Source organism: Aulostomus chinensis, chromosome 21 (assembly GCF_037954235.1).
Source record: "Aulostomus chinensis isolate RoL2024-O1b breed Wild chromosome 21, RoL_Achi_v1.0, whole genome shotgun sequence".
Lineage (NCBI taxonomy): Eukaryota > Metazoa > Chordata > Actinopteri > Syngnathiformes > Aulostomidae > Aulostomus > Aulostomus chinensis.
The window spans coordinates 476244-497500 of record NC_141340.1 but is presented as its reverse complement, the minus strand read 5'-3'; the positions used below and the strand labels follow the sequence as shown (position 1 = coordinate 497500).

The following is a 21257-nucleotide window of genomic DNA, read 5'->3' as shown; positions in this document are numbered from 1 at the left end:
TGATTTGAGAGACATGAAACTCCTTCAGAGCTGTCAAACAACAACTTCAACCTGCGAAGCTCCCTGATTGGCTGCAGCGCTGCCCCTCACCCCTACAGAGAGGCTCTCCAATCACAAAAAAATGGTGCTTCTCGACCCGCCCCTTCCTTAGGTGGTGACTCCCAAGCGGCGAGTAATGATGATGATGATGTCATGCTTTATCCTCCGTCCCCTCTTCATCTTGTGCCCTGCTTTCTGCCTCCTTCACCTCCCCCTGTCCTTCCCTTGTCTCGTCCCCCCTCGGTCCTTCTTGTGTCCTCTCCCCTCTATGTCTCTCAGCTTCTACCTGCTCCTCACCCTTCACCACATCCTCCTCTTCTCCTTTTGCCCCCCCATCTATTCGTCTGTCTCCCTCTGTCCCCACTTCTTCTTCTCCCTCTGTCTCCTCCTCTGCCTGTCTCTCATAATCTGTCTTAGTGTCCTCTGTCTCCTTGTCTGCCCCCTCCTCATCCCCCCATTCCATCTCTGCCTTCTCATTTGTCCTCTCCTCTTCCTCTCCTTTATCTGTCTCCCTGTCTTTTGGGCTCCCCCACTCTGCCCCCCCCTTTGTCCTGTCCTCATTCCCTACCTCTTCTTTTGCTGTCTCCTCTTCCATTTGTCTCTCCCCATCTATCTCTGCCGCCTCCTCCTGTCTTCCCTTGTCTCCTTCTTGTGTCTCCATCCATCTCACCTCACTGTCCTCCTCCATCTGTCTCACCTCACTGTCCTCCTCCATCTGTCTCACCTCACTGTCCTCCTCCGTCTGTCTCACCTCACTCTCCTCCTCCGTCTCTCTCACCTCACTGTCGTCCTTTGTCTGTCTCACACCACTGTCCTCCTCCATCTGTTTCACCTCACTCTCCTCCTCCATCTGTCTCACCTCACTCTCCTCCTCCGTCTGTCTCACCTCACTCTCCTCCTCCGTCTGTCTCACCTCACTGTCCTCCTCTGTCTGTCTCACACCACTGTCCTCCTCCATCAGTCTCACCTCACTGTCCTCCCTTGTCTCTTTCTCCGCCTGCTGGTGAATGTTTGCTGTATCAGTGTCGCTGCAGCCCATGTCTGTCCCCGGCTCCTGGTCCTGGTCACATCTCGTCTGTGGTTCTGGTGAGTCCAAATGAGTCGGCTGACACGGGAACGACTCCTTCCTGCCGAGACCTGAGGACACATGTGTTTAGTAGGGCGTGGCTGATTTAACGTGTGGCGTTGAGGACAAAAAAGTGTGGAAGTTATAACTTTATGGAGGAAAGAAAACAAGAACGCAGGTGGAGAGGACATCCGGGAGGCGTGGTTCAAACCCTGTTCAACCAGAGGCGTTCCTGAGGCTGTGTGTCCTCCTGCCAGTCACCTACACGCTCACTGGCCTCCTCATGACACACGAGGTCATGTGATACACACCAGTAACAGACCACCATCAGTTCTACTTTGTTAATGCTGACCCTGTCAGAGACGTCTTTGTGTGTGTGTGTGTGTGTGTGTGTGTGTGTGTGTGTGTGTGTGTAAAATCCCTCTAATCTCTCTGACCCTCATCTAACTGCCACCTCACTCGTGTGGGAGGTGCCCAGGAGGTGGGTGGAGACCACAGGTGGTGAGAACATGCTGCTCACCTGCTGAGAACAAAGGAGCAGGCTTCCATGTGGCGCTTTCCTCCCTCCGAAAGCTGAGGATTTGAAATGTGAGTTCTGCTGCTTTGGCCTTCGTTGGGTCAGAGAGCGTCTGTGACCGTTGGGGTTTGCTGTCATCAGTGGCGGACCATGTGACTTGGTAGGGGTGTGAATGGCTGCCAGCTGCCGCATGTGCTCGTTGGTTTTAACCAACAAACCATGGTGTTGGTATCACTCCTCAACCATACTTCCCTAGCAATATTCTTGTGAGTGTGTGTGTGTGTGTGTGTGTGTGTGTGTGTGTGTGAGAGAGTGTGTGTGAGTAAGTGAGTGTGTCTGTGTGTGTGTGTGTGCGTACCTGCAGGTGTTAATATCAGTGCCTGCAGAATGTCAGATAGTGAGACGATGCCAACGATACGAGACTCTTCATCTACGACCACCAACCTGTGAACCTACACACACACACACACACACACACACACACACACACACACACACACACACACACACTCTGTAAGATTCCATCTAGGTTCCCCCTCGTATCCTGTTAAGGGTGGTGGTGGGGGGGGGGGTGGAGCCTATCCCAGCTGTCATCAGGATTCACCCTGGACGGGTCACCAGTCCGTCTCAGGGCCATCAGGAGCAGTTAGGGGTTCAGTGCCTTGCTCAAGGACACTTGGACATGGTCACTGGGGGAAGTGGGGATCGAACCAGCGACCTTTGGTTACTAGATGGCCCCTTTACCTCTGTTAAGGTTATTGTGTTCATTTCCTGCTGTGTCTCACTGTGTATTTTCAGGGTCTCAAGCTTGTGTGTGTGTGTGTGTGTGTGTGTGTGTGTTTGTGTGTGTGTGTGTGTGTGTTACCTCAGCCTTGACGATGCGGTCCACGATTGTTTCCAGTGTCTCCAGCTTGTTGCACTTCATCACACCCTCAAAGTACTGCGATCTGTGTCTCAGCGCCTGTGTCACCGTTACATCCAGGTTGTTGTATGTCTTCTCTGCTGCTAAATTCTGGAGAAACAAACACACATGTTTGTCTGAACAGCCAACAAACCGTTAGTACACGTGTCACATGACTCACAATCACGTCAAACTTGGAGTAGATGTCCACCACTTGACCTGCAGAAACAACACACGAGACCGTCAAGGTCACTCCATCATTCACATCATATCATCATTTACAAGCCACCCCTTGGCTGAGTCTGTCTTTGATCACATGAGGCAGCTCCGTGCAGGTGTTACCGTTGTGGTTGACCACTGGCAGGGCGGAGACGCGGCGGTGCGTGAAGACGGACAGCGCCCTGATGAGCGGTGTGTCAGGGTGGATGTAGGCAATGTTAGTGTACGTCCCCACACACAACTCCTCCAGAGTCTGCTTCATGAAGGCTGGCATGGGCATCTCACATACCTGAGACACAACACACACACACACACACACACACACACACTGCAATAACTGACAGTAACAGACGGCGTTGCTACACTTGGGGTAGCAACGCTCCTTTCAAATCACTGTAGAAGATAGAAACCTGAGGATAATTCTGATTGCCCCATTATGAGACACTAATGGTGTCTTCCTGGTGTCCCCTACTGTCTTCCTGGTGTCCCCTACTGTCCTCCTGGTGTTCTCTAATGTCCTCCTTGTGTCTTCTACTGTCCCCATGGTGTCCTCTACTGTCCCCCTGGTGTCCTCCACTGTCCTCCTTGTGTCCTCTACTGTCCTCCTGGTGTGACTTACAAACAACTGCAGAAACTTGAGGATCCTCTTGTGGGTCAGGATGTAGAGGGCGTTCCCACTGACTGGGTCGATGACAGGCAGACGGTGGATTTTATTCGTAATCAGTGAGTAGACCGCTTCAAAGATACTGACAGAGACAGAGACAAATATTTGCTTGCAAGTTGCTGTCAACTCTCATTCTTCCCTCCTTGTTTCCTCCTCAAATTTATTTTTAGCAGATTATAAATTATTGTTTGACTCCAGATGCATGAGCACTGACAGTCACACACACATACGTACACACTAACACACACGTAAGCACGCACGCATACACCCGTACACACACACACGCAAGCACGCACACACATATGCACACACACGCACACACACCCACGGACACACACACGCACACAAACACACGTGTGTACCTGGCGTCAGGTGGGATGTGGACCAGTGGTTTGAAGGTCTCCTGCAGGTAGAGCTCTGGGGACACAGCCACCTTCATCATTATCACCATCGTCATCATCACATCAACAGAATTTACCCATCAACATGAACGAACCTCTCCACGTCTCGATCTTATGCTCCTCCAGCTCGTAGATCTGAACCTGACACACACAAACTGTTTTAGAGAACAATGTAAGTGTGTGTGTGTGTGTGTGTGTGTGTGTGTGTGTATGTGTGTGTGTGTGTGTATGTGTGTGTGTGCGCGTCTTACCATGGGGGATTTGTAGTATCTGGTCAGGATGTTGATAAAGTCTGTGATGGTCAACATTCCTGAAATAGATATGAATGCTGAAACACAAGCTGTGTGTGTGTGTGTGTGTGTGTGTGTGTGTGTGTGTGTGTGTGTGCGCACGCTACTGCTAATTATAGTCAAGCTCAGTGGATTATAAAACCATCAGGGAAGAATGGAATCACTTGAACAAAGTAGAGCAATGGTAGTTGGAGGTCATCAGATGGTGGCCGTGATGTCACTGGTTGACAGTGAAAGAACTCATCAGGAATCAGTTTCGAAATCAAGATCTGATGCTTCAAAATAAAGCAGAAATACTCTGTATTATTGGAATTCAGAACTGTTTTTAGGTTTATTCTGAAAAGTTCTGATAGGAAGTCAACTGATTCTGTGTAACTGCTTGTTTGCAGCTAAGCTGCCATCCCTGTGTTCTGTGCCTGACCCACAAAGCTCCGCCTCCACTGACACTGGGTGTGATATATGACCTTATACAGCACTCTTACCCACAAAGCTTTGCTTCTTGCTCTCCCACAGAGGAGCAGCTCTCACACCGTTGGCAACCAGAGCAAAGAAAGCCTTCTTCACCTGGAACACAGGGGATGTCACTGATGACACGTTTCCTGCTGTGGACACACACCCGATGTCAGAACCAGAGTCTCACCTGCAGCGTTGTGTCAAACACCACCAACTTGGAGCTGGTTGGGATGATGTCATAACACTTATGACACTTCATGAAGCGCATGTAGATATCTCTCTCCGACCCATCACATGCTGGACACACACACACACACACACACAGATTGTATTGATGAACAAAACTCAAGAGTGGCAGAGTCTGGCACCGTCTGTCGTGCGTCTGATCAGAACTTCGTTGCAAAATAGCAGATTTAAAGTTGTTAGCTTGTCCTCATGGTGATAGATCGGCTAACTATGAATTCAAACTGACTCTAGATCAGCTCCGTGATGTCAGTATTTCAGCCTCACTTTAATCCATTCATTATGATTGAATCGGTCACACCGATGCTGGAACAGCCATCATCAGGTTCTGGTTTATTTACTCAAAATTGACTGAATTTGACTCCAAAACATAGAAAGTCACCAGAAAATGAGCAAAAAATACCACAAAATTGGAGAAATTTGTTTTTACAAAAAGAAAACAGAATATGAATCGGAAGGATTAAAAGGACACGTGTGCTATGAGTGCGCCCCCTGGTGGCGTGGAGGACTCTCGTCTACGCTCACCACCTGTGCTTTCCTTGCTGTTTGTGTTTTCAAAAGTGTGCCTTCTACCCTCAAACCTACGTCGTCATGGAGAGACAGTGCTTGCATGCTTTCCAGAGGATCACATGACTCTTAAAAAAATGTGTTTGTTGCCATAGTGACACTCTCATCAACTGAGCTTGTTGCTAGGATGTCAGTTTCCAGCCAGCTGGAGGATGACTCCTCGGTGGCAGGATGTCAAGCACATCGTCTATTTCCTTTCTGAGGTCAAATTAACAGTAGCTAGCATCAATGCATCACATCCTGTTAGCGGTCAACATGTATGTCAAAACAAAAGCCTGCTGGAATTGTTTACTGTCAATATTTTCACTGTTGACTGAGCTCCAGCAACATGAACCATCTTGAATTAATCAACAATCTGACTTTTCTTCAGCGTGTGTTTGGCGCTAAACGGTTTCATCAACTTGGACTTTCTGGTTACAGCTGACTGGCTTCCTTCCCACGCGTGGACCAGCTGGATGTTGGTCTTACCTGGGTCCGCGGGGTTCGGCTGCTCCTGCACGCCACCTGCAGCCTCCACCTGCAACCACACAGCCAACACACACTGTCCTTACTGCTGTATTCACGCTGGTCAGTGCTTTGATGTCACCCTCTTCATGCTTTGATCTTATTTCACTCTTTTGTTTCATGTTTAACTTTGAAGGACTTCTCCACTGCACTGACTTCCTGTTCCTCTGCTTCCTGTCACAGTCTCTGTTTTAAAGAGTTTAATCAAAGTGTGTCCTAGTAACTGTAGTAGTAGCAGTAGTAATAGTCGCAGTAGTAATAGAAGCAGTAGTATTAGTAGCAGTAGTAATAGTAGCAGTAGTAGTAGTAATAGTAGCAGTAGTAATAGTAGTCATAGTAGCAGTAGTAATAGTAGTCATAGTAGCAGTAGTAGTAGTCATAGTAGCAGTAGTAGTAGTAATAGTAGCAGTAATAGTAGTCATAGTAGCAGTAGCAGTAGTCATAGTAGCAGTAGTAGTAGTAATAGTAGCAGTAGTAATAGAAGCAGTAGTAGTAGTAGTAGTAGTAGTCATAGTAGCAGTAGTAATAGGAGCAGTAGTAGTAGTAATAGTTGCAGTAGTAGTAGTAATAGTAGCAGTAATAGTAGTCATAGTAGCAGTGGCAGTAGTCATAGTAGCAGTAGTAGTAGTAATAGTAGCAGTAGTAATAGAAGCAGTAGTAATAGTAGCAGTAGTAGTCATAGTAGCAGTAGTAGTAATAGTAGCACAAGTAATAGTAGCAGTAGCAGTAGTAATAGTAGCAGTAGTAGTAGTAGCAGTAGTAATAGTAGCAGTAGTAATAGTAGCAGTAGTAATAGAAGCAGTAGTAGTAGTAGCAGTAGGAGTTGTCATAGTAGCAGTAGTAGTAATAGTAGCAGAAGTAATAGTAGCAGTAGCAGTAGTAATAGGAGCAGTAATAATAGTAGCAGTAGCAGTAGTAATAGTAGCAGTAGTAATAGAAGCAGTAGTAGTAGTAGTAGTAGTAGTAGTCATAGTAGCAGTAGTAGTAATAGTAGCAGAAGTAATAGTAGCAGTAGCAGTAGTAATAGTAGCAGTAGTAGTAGTAGCAGTAGTAATAGTAGCAGTAGTAATAGAAGCAGTAGTAGTAGTCATAGTAGCAGTAGTAGTAATAGTATCAGTAGTAGTAGCAGTAGTAATAGTAGCAGTAGCAGTAGTCATAGTAGCAGTCGTAGTAGTAGAAGTAGCAGTAGTAAGAGTAGCAGTAGTAATAGTAGCAGTAGTAGTAGTCATAGTATCAGTAGTAGTAGTAATAGTAGCAGTAGTAATAGTAGCAGTAGTAATAGAAGCAGTAGTAGTGGTAGCAGTAGTAGTAGTCATAGTAGCATTAGTCGTAGTAGTAGCAGTAGCAGTAGTAATAGTAGCAGTAGTAATAGAAGCAGTAGTAGTGATAATAGTAGCAGAAGTAATAGTAGCAGTAGTAATAGTAGCAGTAGTACTAGTAGTACTAATAGTAGCAGAAGTAATAGTAGCAGTAGTCATAGTAGTAATCGTAGCAGTAGTAATAATAGCAGTAGTAGTAGTAGCAGTAGTAGTAGCAGTAGTAATAGTAGTAGTAGTAGTAGTAGCAGTAGTAATAGTAGCAGTAGCAGTAGTCATAGTAGCAGTAGTAGTAGTAGAAGTAGCAGTAGTAAGAGTAGCAGTAGTAATAGTAGCAGTAGTAGTAGTCATAGTATCAGTAGTAGTAGTAATAGTAGCAGTAGTAATAGTAGCAGTAGTAATAGAAGCAGTAGTAGTGGTAGCAGTAGTAGTAGTCATAGTAGCATTAGTCGTAGTAGTAGCAGTAGCAGTAGTAATAGTAGCAGTAGTAATAGAAGCAGTAGTAGTGATAATATTAGCAGAAGTAATAGTAGCAGTAGTAATAGTAGCAGTAGTACTAGTAGTAGTAATAGTAGCAGAAGTAATAGTAGCAGTAGTCATAGTAGTAATCGTAGCAGTAGTAATAATAGCAGTAGTAGTAGTAGCAGTAGTAGTAGCAGTAGTAATAGTAGTAGTAGTAGTATTAGCAGTAGTAATAGTAGTAGTAGTAATCGTAGCAGTAGTAGTATTAGCAGTAGTAGTAGTAGTAGTAGTAGTTGTAATAATAATATTCTTATTAGTAGATCCGGATGTCTCAGCTGGCGTTGTCCCGAAACGGGTCAGACCGAATTCCGATGCCGGTCCCTCTGACGTCACGTGCCTGACGTCGTAGATTTAGGTGGTTTATTGAACGTTAAGGAGAATTGGAGCAGTGACGTTGTAACTGGTTTGGTGTCTGGTGCTACTGGTCCACCAGCACACGCCGACACCCCTGCCTCGCGGCGAATCTTCCCGGGATTTGTTATCTCAGGAGCCGGTAACCAGATCAGCTCGTCATCACTGGCGTCACTGACTGACAAGCTTTCAGTTCTTAAATGTTTATTATTCAATCCAATTCTGCGGCTGCATCACTGATGAAATGTATGTGACGTCATTGAGCACCTACGTCACAGTCGCCGTTCATTCTCGCTCCCCCCTCCGGTCCTCCGGTCCTCTGGTCGGACGTCGCCCCGGGTGTTCGGCCTCTAGAGCATCGAGGCCCCTCAGCCTGGCGCCGCCAGTCGGCCGGTGAACGCTCGTTTTCTCTCGGTTAAGCTCACCGCTCGCGTTCAGGTGAGACGCACAGCTGCTCACAAGCTAGCCGAGCTAACGGACTGAACATCCGGTTCAGTATTTCACATCAAAAGCACACACGTTGCCACGATATTTCATCACAATCGGACAAAATAGTCTCACATGACATCAGATGGTTTCACGCCATGAGGCGTCGGGCAGAAGTGTGGCTGTGGTGGAGGTTTGGATGCTTCTAGCTCCTGGATCCAAGCCTCCACACTCCCGCACTCTTAATGTGTTGGTTCCATTTTCAGATGAAAACCGGTCCCTTGTTCAGGAGCTGCTGCTGATAATCATGATTTTGTTATGAGGACGGAGGAAACCTCTTTCAGGACCGATGCCTTGAAAGCGTCATCAAGGTATGACTGATACCAAATATAAGGTTAGTTAAATACCAGTGTTGTGTCCCAGTCTAGTACCAGTGCCTGGAGCTGGTCCAGAGGCCCCAGGTCACAGTACCTCCTAAGTTATTAAAAAAACAAGTTCCATATTTTCAGGAGGGTTACATTTGCACTGAAATGTCCCACAGTGACCCAATGAGAACCCTCACACAGGAACTGCGTTTGGTACTAATCACAGCAAATCAGTTTAAATTAGCATAGCGTTAGCCCTGTGCTAGTCAGCAGTTCACCAGTCATCTCACCAGTTTGCCAACAGGAAGTGATGGCGAGAGAACAAGAGGCAGGGCCTGGCAGGTGGGGGAGGGTTGTCCAGCGTCGGGAGGGGAAGAGAAGGAACGCGGCCTTCTGGTCTCAGGACGCCGGGGCTCCGTCACATACGTCTCTAGACGGAAGGTGCTCACGTCCTCCTGGCGAGGTGGCGGGGAGGAGAGGCTGTGGGCTGGGGGGGTAGAAGGAGGAGAGGGGGGGAAGAAAAGAAGTGATGTTCATCAAAGATGGCAGTCAGGATGCATTCATACGTGTTTTTATTTGATACTGTGACAATTTTAACATTTGATCATTTTATTTCTGTTTCCTCCTCCATCTTGTGTCATTCACCATGGCGCTGTTGAGGACGTGGGCTCACTTCCTGGACACGGAACTCCACCTCAATCATTTAATCAGCAAGTCCCCACAACATGAGGAAAACAGTCTACCATTCTACAACAACATTTGGCTTTAGTCCAAAGCAACGTTCGACACAAGCGGGACCCGTCTGCCGCAGAGCCTTGACTTCGCTGGATGATGACACCGGCGACACCGAGGACATTAGAACCCCCAAACACAAGTCCAGGTCACAGGTTCATGAAACTCCTCAGCTTGCCATTCAGGAAGATGAATAATCTATTAGGCTGTTGGGGTTCCTCTGGGCTCTGGTCTGGAACCTCTAAATTCTCACCCAGGTTCAAGGGACATAAGCTATTGGGGTTCCCTTCTAGCACCCACATGCTCTCCTTCCTTTCCTGGGCTGGATGGTGTTGGCTCCCTGCCTCCACCTCCTGTTTCTCTCTCAAGTACTGATGTTAACCCTTTGTAGGTGGACTCAGATCCCGTCCCACTCTGAGGTTCTAGAACCCTCATGTTACTGCCAACTGGCATTTCCTCAAGAACAGCTTTGGTTCTGATAGCACGGAGATGTCAGTGTGTGTGTGTGTGTGTGTGTGTGTGTGTGTGTGTGTGTTTGTGAGTGTGTTAGTGTGTGTGTGTGTACCTCTGGATTTGTTCCTCCTGCTGCGGGTGAACAGTTTGATGCTGACAGGTGATGATGATTGTTGGCTTGATTCCCTGGAGGGTGACCTAAAGAGCCCGCTGAAGCTCAGCCTGCCTCCCCGCCCGACACACACACAAACACACACACACACACACACAGTGTGTGAGTTTTATCATAATTTCTTGGGGAGCCGTGGGGGGGCAGATTTCATGGGGGCACACCTCAACAACGGCCCCTTCCTGCAGGCACGCTGCCTGCTGTCGCTGCACTGATCAGCTCCAGAGCAGACACAGCCGTCGTGAGGAGAACGTTCCCCAGCATCTCCCTCCTCGTGAGCTCAACTTGTTTGGACTTCTTTCAAAAGAAGTCAGCCAGGGTGCGTCGCTTCTTTTCCCCGTGTCAGCAACAATGGCGTGCAGGAGATTGTCTTTAACTCATGAGCCTGTGACTGGGTAACGTTACTGGGGGCCTGCAGGCAGCGCCCCCAGCGGCTCTAGCGCGGAAATGAAGCCGCTCGCTATGACGAGCCAAGCTTGGCTGAGTTATTGGATCGGTGAGCGATCGTTTCATGAATAGAAACTCCAAATAGAATTTTATTTCTCCTTAAACCTTTGATAAAAACCACGACCAAAATTACATTTATTTGGCTATCATCCATATTTTGGGGCCCCCCCAAAATTTCACAAACCGTGTTTCCAGGGGAGCTCATGCATCACTGGGGGAGCCATGCCCCCCGTTCCATTCTAACTGGCACCCTGCACACATGGTCACAATATCAATATTGGACCTTGGCTGAGTCTGCTGGTGCTTCTCTGCTGACCTGCGTGGAGGTGCGGGAACGGCCTCCCGTGGTGCTCCAGCCTGATCGAGGAAGACAGTTCTGGGGGAGGCAGTTCTCATCTGGCAGGTGGATGTCCTGGCAGGGGTGGAGCCAGGGCTGGAGGCCCGGCTGAAGGCAGCGCGGTGGAAGAAGGTCCTGGTGGGGCTCGTAGAGTGGTTCACTGGCTCCCCCTGCAGGACCACAGCACACACTACAGCTGTGAGAACATGGCCAGGAAGTGAACGAAGCTATCACAAGCAAAATTTACCTTTTTAAATGAAGAAACGCTCTCATAGATTAAATTATGAGACCATATATTTATTTTAATCGATATAAAAACAAAAAACACACATTTTCTTTCCATTATGTTGCATTTTTAAAATTTTTGCCATTATTTCAATCTGGTTTTGGCAAATATACAGGTTTTTTGAAGTTTAGGATTGTGTGTGTGTGTGTGTGTGTGTGTGTGTGTGTGTGTGTGTGTGTGTGTGTGTGTGTGTGTGTGAGTGGGGCATTAATGTGTAGTTAAACTCCTCCACCATGTTGGTGTGAGTCGGTTCATTACTAAAGGAGCATGAACTGAGTAGAAAGATACTTAATAGACATCAGCAGCTTTCAGAATAATATTCATGTTTTCATTTCTGGTTTAAATTCATGAAAATAACAGAGAAATGAGCACTTGAGGGCTCCATCACTGAACCTCTCCATCTTGCTTTGATTCTCTGGCTCTTGTCTCCATTTTGTGTTTCTCCTCAGAGGTTTACGCTGCCGTCCTTCTCAGCTCAGCTGAACTCGTCATCCTCAAACAGCATAACCAGAATTTGAGTTCCTGTCTGCGCACACACACACACACACACACTAATCAGGTTTTTGGCAACCACACTGCCAACAGCAGTGGAAACATGGGGGTGGAGCCTGCTCTCCTGTTGCATCATGGGATGGTTTAGGGGTAAACAGAGTTATCACCAGAATCACTGCTGAAATGATGAAACTGAAGATGTGAGGAGATCCAATCAGCTGACAGCTGACAGACAAGTACCACCCACAAAACAACTCTCACTGTACGTCCTAGTTATCGTTTTCAGTCTTCTCTACAAACAAGAATTTCAATCTTTTTGTTTTTTATTGGAGGACAATGTTGCATTCTCATCAAGGCCACATGCTTTCTTGAAGCTCATAGATCAGAGGTCACAGCCTGGCCTGAGCCCCTGTCAGGATGAGGGTTCACTCACCCACACCTTCACTCTCACACCAGTGGCCATCTTTGTGGTTGCCATGGGATTCTGATCTTGACTGAGAGAAAACTCAATCTTATTAATTGTTCCTCTGGATGTTTACTTGGTTATGATGTGTTTAATCATAAATAAAACTTTGTATTTCAGTACTTGAAATTTAAATGGCTTACAAACTACATGTTAGCACATCTGGACCTAAACTGCTGTACAAACCCCGCCTCCAGGTGCATATTCTAAATATGAGCCTACTGACACACTTCAACACCATTTCCATGGAGATTGTGTTATTTTAAAAGTCTGAAGGTCCAAAGCATCACAGGATGAGCAAAGACAATACACCTGCCACAAAAATAAAACTAACACTCAACCCATGTATTAATAAACCCACGTTACACCCATATTCCACTCATGTTACACCCAGGCTACACTCATGTTTCACCCAGGTTACAATCACATTACATTCTATTAAACCCACGCTACACCCATATTACACTCATGTTACACCCATATAACATTCATGTTACACCCAGATTAAACTCACATTACACCCATGTTACACCCATATTACACTCATGTTACACCCATATTACACTCATGTTACATCTATGTTACACTCATTTTAATCCCACGACACTCCCATATTACACTCATGTTACACCCATACTAAACTCATTTAAAACCCAGGTTACACTCATGTTACAGCCAGGTTACACTCACATTACACCTATGTTACACTCATGTTAAACCTAAGTTACACTCATGTTACACCCATATTACACTTATATTACACCCATACTACACTAATTTAAAACCCAGGTTACACTCATGTTACACCCATGCTAAACCCATGTTACACCCATATTCCCCTCATGTTACACTCACGTTACACCCAGGTTACACTCATGTTATATCCAGGTTACACTCATATTACACCCATATTAACCTCATATGACACCCAGGTTACACTCATGTTACACCCATGCTAAACTCACGATACACTCATATTCCCCTCACGTTACACCCAGGTTACCCTCATGTTGCACCTATGTTACACTTACGTTACATCCAGGTTACACTCATATCACACCCATGCTAAACCCACATTACACCCATATTCCCCTCACGTTACACCCAGGTTACACTCATATTAACCTCATATTACACCCATATTACACTCATGTTACATCCAGGTTACACCCATTTAAAATACTTTCTGGCCCACAAACAGAACTCAACACATTTTTAAACTGCTAATTGAAAGTGAACCAATCACAGAGCTCCTCACTCAAAGGATGATTATAGTCCAGAACAGTAGAAAAGGTACTACTGTACCTCATGCTATCAATGAGTACATATACTCACAGAAAACCTTTGCAAACACAGAGCAGATGTCACCTTCTGCTTCTCGATGAGCAATGATCCACTGATCAAGAACTTCACACTCCACACGATGCAGTTATCCTGTACTCTGACACACACACACACACACACACACACACACACACACACACACACATACATACACACACACACGCACAGTCTCTCTCCCTCTCCAACTTGCTTGCTCTGATTGGTCCAGAGGAGCAGATGCAGCCAATCAGGAGGGAGAGCTGTATCACTGCCAGTGTGTCTGTATCATGAGCAGAAACGTTCCATCATTCAACCACGACGTCATGCTGAGATTGAGTTGTTGTCATGACACCCAGTTAACAGTTAAACCGATTAAACCCCAAGAACACACAAACAGAACGTTTGTCCCAACATCCGACCTTTGACATCATCTCTCGTTGACCTTCTTCAAGTGTGTACACACACACACACACACACACACACACATACACACACATACACACAAACTCACACACTCATACACACACACTAAAATGTGTATTTAATTACTACTCGTATTACTAATGTATACTTGTGGTACATGTACTTTTGAGTACTTTTGATACTAGTACTCATGTATTTGCGCAACTGGTACTTTTGTGTACTTATGATACTGGTACTCATGGTCACTCTATGCTGATGACAGCATCATTTTCATCATTATCATCTATAATAATACATCTTATTTATATTTTAGCAGCGGCAGTGGTCATTTTCTGTTCCTCATGTTCTCCGCAGAGAACTTCATACTGACTGTCTTCTATTCATCTGTGTGACATCATATGCTTACTCGTGTGGAAATGTACTTGAATTTGTAATATTTTGACAACATGGTGAAACTGGAAGCTGCTGTCCAAGATGGCAGATGTTCCCACAGACGCAGCTCACCTGGTTTCTGTGCCACTGGAGATGCTGGACAACATGCTGATGGAACCGATAGGTTAGGAACCCAAACACAGCATCGTATGTCAGTCCTGAACACAAACACACGTGATGGACAGCTGACAGCGGCGTTTCAGGTCCTCAGGGTAGTGATGTGTTCAGGACTATTTGGATCTGCTGGTGCTGGTGCGTTTGTGACCTTTCAGGAGTTGAGGTTTAGCTGTTCTCCAGCAGGTCCACGTTCTCCTGGTCCAGAATGGGATTCCCAGGTTCAAAGAGTCTGAGTGGCCAGTTGCTCATAAGAGAATGTTTGTGTGTGTGTCTGTATGTGTCTATGTGAGTGCGTGTGTCTGTGTGTGTATCTTTGTGTATATCCGTGTGTGTCGATGTGAGTGTGTGCGTGTGTGTGTGTGTGTGTGTGTGTGTGTGTGTGGGAGGGGGGGGGGGGGTACGGCAGGTGGGGGCTTCACCCTTCATCAGAGGCTCCAGCAGCTACACAGACATGTTTACCTATGTGTGTCTATGAGCTACAGGCTATGAGGAGAAACAGGCTCTTCCATCTTGGCTGCTACTTCCTGTCTCCCTGAGCCCAAACCAAAGCTAAGTAGATGGTCGGCACCACACAAACATGTCTGACTCCCACTTGCCACAGTCCTATTTTTTTCCCAGTGATTTGTAAACTTTTTTTGTGTTTTTGCTGTTAACAAACTCGTCGATTTCCGCCTTCCGCCAGTCACGCGCCTGCCGCACATCGTTCGCGCTTCCCGCCACTAGGAGGGAGCTGAGCGGCGGGGCGGCGTCACGGCGCTGCGAAGAAGAACTAGAGCAGCAACCAAAGTCGGGCTGAGGGCGGCTGCTGAACTCGTCAAACTGCCGGTTCAGTTTAATAAACTCACATTTAACACTTTGAAACATTCACTATGTCGGCGGAAGGGAACAAGCGTTTCTGGCTGTGAAAGGCGGGACATTTGAGACCCGGATGGTGCTGGTAACTCCCTGAGCTGCCGGAGTGTTCGGCTGGTGTGTGGTGCCGCGGGTCCGCGGCGAAGCTCTGGATCCGGCAGTTTCTGAGAAGGAACCGGAGGGAGAAACGAGCTAGTAGCTTGTAGCATTAGCCTCACACAGCCCTGTGACGGGGGATGTGACCAAGTGGAGTTAAAGTATGTTTGCGTGTATGTTTAATGACAACGAGAGTCATGAGTGACGTCTAGTGACGCCATAAACGTTTGGTCTTCTTTCCTACTTCCAGACAACAAATGTTAAGAATCATTTTAATGACGCAGGAACTTTCAGATGTTTGACATTTTTCTTCGGTTAAATAAAAATTTGAGTTGTAGTAAACCCGCTGGGAACGAAAGTTGTAACTGAACTGATCAACAAATCACATCTGCATCACTGAAAGAGTGAACTCCAAAGATGGTGTGAATGCAAGTCATTCAAGCGTATGCATGTTTCTGTAACAGGAGTGACGCTCCACCTGCTTCTGCCAGTTCTACAATGGTCAGAAATGTGAAGTCACCAGACAAAATCTGGTGTCCCTCCTGTCCACAGGTTGTCCAGATGCTGCAGGGGGGCCGGAGGGAGGTGGGCTGCCAGTGGGAGAGTCCAGTGGAGGAGGCGGGCCGCAGGGAGGTGGGCTGCCAGTGGGAGAGTCCAGTGGACGAGGCGGGCCGCAGGGAGGTGGGCTGCCAGTGGGAGAGTCCAGTGGACGAGGCGGGCCGCAGGGAGGTGGGCTGCCAGTGGGAGAGTCCAGTGGACGAGGCGGGCCGCAGGGAGGTGGGCTGCCAGTGGGAGAGTCCAGTGGACGAGGCGGGCCGCAGGGAGGTGGGCTGCCAGTGGGAGAGTCCAGTGGACGAGGCGGGCCGCAGGGAGGTGGGCTGCCAGTGGGAGAGTCCAGTGGACGAGGCGGGCCGCAGGGAGGTGGGCTGCCAGAGCGATGAGGTGGGGAGGAATGATGCTGGATTCCAGGTTGACCTGCTGACTCCACAGCTCAGCTGGAGACACTCAGGTGAGACGCCTTGGGTAGAGTCAGAGGTGTTAACTGTCGATTGGCATCTCGTTGTTGGTTGAATCACCATACAATGTGAACGTGTAGAAGCCGGCGGCAGTAAGGGATGCAGGAGAAGAGTGAAGGTAAACCGCCTCGCTGCGACCCAGACTACGTTGGGATGAGCTGTCGCTCTCTCGTGCCCCTGCCAGTCCGTCACCCTAAAGCTCCACTTGCTCGTGCAGGTTGACTGTCAGGGGTGTCTGATTTTTACGTGAAGCTTTTCTGGCAAGTTGCTGCTAACCAGACACTATCAGCTGTTTTTCCTAGAGGACACCAATGAAATACTGTTCATGTTTGATTGATATGTGACAACTTGTTCATCACTCAAGCATCCTGTGTGTGTGTGTGTGTGTGTGTGTGTGTGTGTGTGTCCAGTGCCATGTGACATGGCGTGGAAGTGTGTTTCTGTGCGAGCAGATGAGCCAGGGGGAGGGACTCTCTTGCAGTACTGCAGGTCACAGAGGACCACCAGTAGCCTCCACCTGCTCAGCCCCCCCCATAGACCCTCCTTGCTTCCCACAATGCCCCTGTTTGATTCCAGCACCCTCCTCCAGCCAGCCCCAGCCCTCCCCAGTCTTTTACCCAGCAGGATTCTGGGACTAAGCTGGGAAGCTTCTTTTCTCCCACCTCCCACAGAAAGACCAGTTTCAGCTCCTCCCCCTGGACTGATTGCTCCTTTGAGCCCCCACCTGGCCGAGGAGGAGCAGCAGGACGAAGGCTCCCCCCAGCATGACTGTGGTACGTTGTTTCAGACAAGAAGACATTGGTCAAGTCCTTCCTGTTGATAAAAGCCAGCAACGCCGCAGATTCATTGATTATTCATCATTACTGGTGGAAGTATTGATAATGAAACCGTATAATAATCATGTGTGCCACCCATTAGAATTAATATTAAATGTCTTGTCCAGAGGGCCGTTTCCATGGTAACCAGCACCCCACAGTAGCACCGGAGAAGAAGAGACAGAGGCCTCAGGTCACAGTCAGCAGCGTTCGTCCAGGTAACACGTCTGGTCAGACGTCTCAGCTGGTGCTGAAATCAAGTCCACACATCGCCGGAGAGATTGCCTGCATCACCAGGAGATCGCCAAGCTCCGCCCTCCAGCGGAAGAGGAAGGTGAACGATGGCGTCCTGCAGCACGGCATCCTCCGCTCAGATGACAGCGAGACGTCACTAGGACACGCACACGGTCGGGTAAACGCAGGACAACAGAAGGAGCAAATCCAACACTCCCGAAAGAAACAGAGAGAGGAAGAGAGGAGGCCGAGGAGGACCATGGTGGGTCCACCAATCAGATACTTGATAGAGTCAGAGGAGTGGTCACATGGTCCACCAGCAACCAATAGCGGCAGAGGGGCAGGACAGATCAGGAGGGAGGGGCCATTGCTGAAGGAGGTGGAGGAGGAGCCATTGTTGGAAGAGATGAGAAGTCCTCAGGAGGAGGAACAGCAGGAGGGAGGCGGAGTCAAACTCAGACGGATACAGACAGATCAGGCGAGGAGGCCTCGCAGGACCATGGTTGGTCCACCAATCAGATACTTGATAGAGTCAGAGGAGCGGTCACATGGTCCACCAGCAACCAATAGCAGCAGGGTGGTGGTGAAAAGACTAATCAGGAAAAGAGGGGAGGAGTCACCGTTGAAGCAGGAAGGAGTCAGAGTCAAACCTCCAAAGATCAAAAGAGCAATGTTGGAGCAGGCAAGGAGGAAGAGGAGGGGATTTGTCAGTCCATCAGATTGGCTGTCAGCAGCCAATCACAGCAAAGTGACGGGACCAATCCTGGGGGAGCTGCACGTGAAGGAGGTTGAGGAGCGGTTGTTGGATGAGAGGAAGAGTCCTGATGAGTCAAAGGTGAAGCTGGAGGAGTTTGAAGGAGGTGGAGTCAAACTCAGATGGGTCGAAACAGAACAGACGAGGAGGCCAAGGAGAACCATGGTCGGTCCACCTATCAGGTACCTGGTAGAGTCAGAGGAGTGGTCACATGGCCCACCAGCAACAAATCACAGCAGAGGGACAGGGCTGATTAGGAGGGAGGGGCATCAGACAACAGCAGTGAGTCCTGACAAGGACGAGCTTGTTGGAACCACCGTAGGAGGAGGACACCCGGAGGAGCTCAGCACCTGGATGTGCCCCCCCTCAGGTAGGAAGCAGCTCACATTGGGGGGGGGGGGGGGGGGTCAGAGGTCGGGCAGGTTGTCAGCTGATGATGAGACGTGACACTGATCCGCTGAACCCTCTAAATGACGAGCTAATGGCTCCTTGATGGGGTGTGGTCATGGAGCTTGTTCTCTGAGGGGGGTAAGTCACACGTCGGTATGTTTTTGGATCAGCAGCTAAAAGGAACCTGTCAATGGAAGCTGACCCCCCAAAGGTTAAAGGAGGCGGAACCCTTGGGTGGAACCCAGCAGTGGGCTGGTCCAGGTGTCTCCTGAGAATGCAGGCTGGTGTTGGAAGGCCAAAGGGGCAGCACCTAATGGTTGCTGAAGTAAAAATGTGGGTGTGGGAGGATTTTGGGGAGGAGGAGGTCCATGAGTCCCCATAGGGGTCTGGGCAAAGCATCAGGTCACTCAGGCAGGGAACCTGGGTGTGAGGGAGGAGAACCACACGGAGCAAATGTTGAGGAACTCCTGAACCTGGCTGACATGTGCAGGAGGCAGAGCTGGATTGGTCTGGGGAAGCCCCACCCACATCCCTGGTTCAGGTCTGAGGTACCAGAGGCACTGAAGACACTGGACATGGCCCTGCTTATGGTTGAGGCATCAAATAGTGGTCACATGTGGATCAGTGACCAGGCAGGTGGTTCCAGTGCTCAGTCTCCCAGTTCTGGCTCATGACAGGACTGGAGAGGAACCTCGGATTCAGGGTCCATCGTGGTTGATGCTAGAAGAACAGCTCCTTACACTTGTGGAGCTTTTAGGGGGTCACAGGAGCTTGATCTTCGAGGCTCCATGTGCTTATGGACATGGAGAAGACATGTCCGTAAGTGTGTCAGTGCGTGTCCTGTTGGGGGCGCTCTGGGGCTTTGTAGGCCTGGCGCCGTATCCTCGCAGCGTCTCGTCTCTACGACCTCCGTGAGAAGTGAGTTGGAGTTCTTGGCAGGAAGTGAAACTTTCCCAGTCAGATTAGTTAGATTCTTCATCTGAGTCTGCTCTGAATTTCTATCTGAATGGAGTTCTGAGTTTTTCTGTGTTGATTGCATTTTCCAGAGGGCCGTTTCCATGGTAACCAGCACCCCACAGTAGCACCGGAGAAGAAGAGACAGAGGCCTCAGGTCACAGTCAGCAGCGTTCGCCCAGGTAACACGTCTGGTCAGACGTCTCAGCTGGTGCTGAAATCAAGTCCACACATCGCCGGAGAGATTGCCTGCATCACCAGGAGATCGCCAAGCTCCGCCCTCCAGCGGAAGAGGAAGGTGAACGATGGCGTCCTGCAGCACGGCATCCTCCACTCAGATGACAGCGAGACGTCACTAGGACACGCACACGGTCGGGTAAACGCAGGACAACAGAAGGAGCAAATCCAACACTCCCGAAAGAAACAGAGAGAGGAAGAGAGGAGGCCGAGGAGGACCATGGTGGGTCCACCAATCAGATACTTGATAGAGTCAGAGGAGTGGTCACATGGTCCACCAGCAACCAATAGCGGCAGAGGGGCAGGACAGATCAGGAGGGAGGGGCCATTGCTGAAGGAGGTGGAGGAGGAGCCATTGTTGGAAGAGATGAGAAGTCCTCAGGAGGAGGAACAGCAGGAGGGAGGCGGAGTCAAACTCAGACGGATACAGACAGATCAGGCGAGGAGGCCTCGCAGGACCATGGTTGGTCCACCAATCAGATACTTGATAGAGTCAGAGGAGCGGTCACATGGTCCACCAGCAACCAATAGCAGCAGAGGGGCAGGACAGATCAGGAGGGAGGGGCCACTGCTGAAGGAGGCGGCGCATCAGTGTGTCAAACCTCAGGGACCACGGACGATGATGGTTGGTCCTCCAGCCAGATACCTGCTGGATTTGGAGGAGGGGCCTCGTGTCTTGTTACCAGCCTCTCAAGATGACGAGCAAAGGGTCGAACAAGAACAGCGGTGCAAGAGCATCGAGGGAGGCGGAGCTTCTGGGAACACAGCAATGACTGACAGGTCAGAGGAAGCAGATAAACACATAGACCAGGCCAATGAGGTCACAGGAAATGTTTCCGATCCAGGAGGTGAACACCTGCAGGAAGGTGTGATTGATATCAGAGAAAGGGGTGGGGCTTCAGAGGACAGGTGTGCAGGTGTGCGTAGGTGGGTCTTTCTGATTTACAGAGACCTGCAGAGTGGTCAGCTCACTCTTCTCCCCCCCTGCAGTGTCCACCTGCAGCGTGTCCTCTGATTGGTCCAAATGGTATCCTGACACTTGGTGAACTCACCGCAGGAAACCAGAACACACGTTTATTATCAGAACTGAGAATATTTTCAATAAAAAGGAAATAAATGTATCAAAACATAGAATATATATTCATTACATATGTGTGTATATGTACATATATAATGAATATATATACAGACACAAATATATGTATATATTTACACGTGTACATATGTTAATATGTATAGATATGTAAAATGTTTAATTCTGTTCCTCCAGATAAAATAACACTCCAAAAATCTGCAATCCTGTTACTTGTCTCAGTTCTAATTTAAGATGTTCAACATGAAAAAACCTCTACAGGTATCCAGAGTATAGTTTACAGTACCAGAAATACACT

General features: G+C 48.4%; 2 protein-coding genes across 2 annotated transcripts in view; one reads left to right on the top strand and one right to left on the bottom strand.

The window, feature by feature from the left end:
- Positions 1 to 13682, bottom strand: part of LOC147241243 (5'-AMP-activated protein kinase subunit gamma-2-like) — a 14441-nt gene extending 759 nt beyond the window's left edge. Inside the window, exons 1-17 of the mRNA XM_086192333.1 lie at positions 13559 to 13682; positions 11662 to 11794; positions 10962 to 11152; positions 10142 to 10251; positions 9135 to 9331; positions 5829 to 5877; positions 4738 to 4847; positions 4580 to 4661; positions 4059 to 4117; positions 3903 to 3948; positions 3769 to 3823; positions 3362 to 3488; positions 2866 to 3031; positions 2705 to 2742; positions 2488 to 2634; positions 1981 to 2074; positions 434 to 1176 (exon numbers count right to left, since the gene is read on the bottom strand). Coding sequence (XP_086048459.1) covers positions 434 to 1176; positions 1981 to 2074; positions 2488 to 2634; positions 2705 to 2742; positions 2866 to 3031; positions 3362 to 3488; positions 3769 to 3823; positions 3903 to 3948; positions 4059 to 4117; positions 4580 to 4661; positions 4738 to 4847; positions 5829 to 5877; positions 9135 to 9331; positions 10142 to 10251; positions 10962 to 11152; positions 11662 to 11700 — 2253 coding nt within the window. The 5' untranslated portion in view covers positions 11701 to 11794; positions 13559 to 13682. The remainder of the gene's footprint in view (positions 1 to 433; positions 1177 to 1980; positions 2075 to 2487; positions 2635 to 2704; positions 2743 to 2865; positions 3032 to 3361; positions 3489 to 3768; positions 3824 to 3902; positions 3949 to 4058; positions 4118 to 4579; positions 4662 to 4737; positions 4848 to 5828; positions 5878 to 9134; positions 9332 to 10141; positions 10252 to 10961; positions 11153 to 11661; positions 11795 to 13558) is intronic.
- Positions 13683 to 14969: 1287 nt separating this feature from the next.
- Positions 14970 to 21244, top strand: LOC147241242 (uncharacterized). The gene is made up of 5 exons (XM_086191479.1): positions 14970 to 15627; positions 16019 to 16475; positions 16893 to 17255; positions 17426 to 18655; positions 19722 to 21244. Exons 2-5 carry the CDS (start codon positions 16028 to 16030, stop codon positions 20879 to 20881), a joined length of 3201 nt encoding a protein of 1066 aa, XP_086047605.1. The 5' UTR covers positions 14970 to 15627; positions 16019 to 16027; the 3' UTR covers positions 20882 to 21244.
- The last annotated feature ends 13 nt before the right edge of the window (positions 21245 to 21257 follow it).

Bases quoted from the DNA above. Each gene is read 5' to 3' on its own strand.
- LOC147241242 (XM_086191479.1), top strand. From the start codon at position 16,028: ATGCTGCAGGGGGGCCGGAGGGAGGTGGGCTGCCAGTGGGAGAGTCCA. The intron at 16,476-16,892 runs GTGAGACGCCTT...GTGTGTGTCCAG, and splicing joins GCTCAGCTGGAGACACTCAG to TGCCATGTGACATGGCGTGG. The intron at 18,656-19,721 runs GTAGGAAGCAGC...TGCATTTTCCAG, and splicing joins CTGGATGTGCCCCCCCTCAG to AGGGCCGTTTCCATGGTAAC.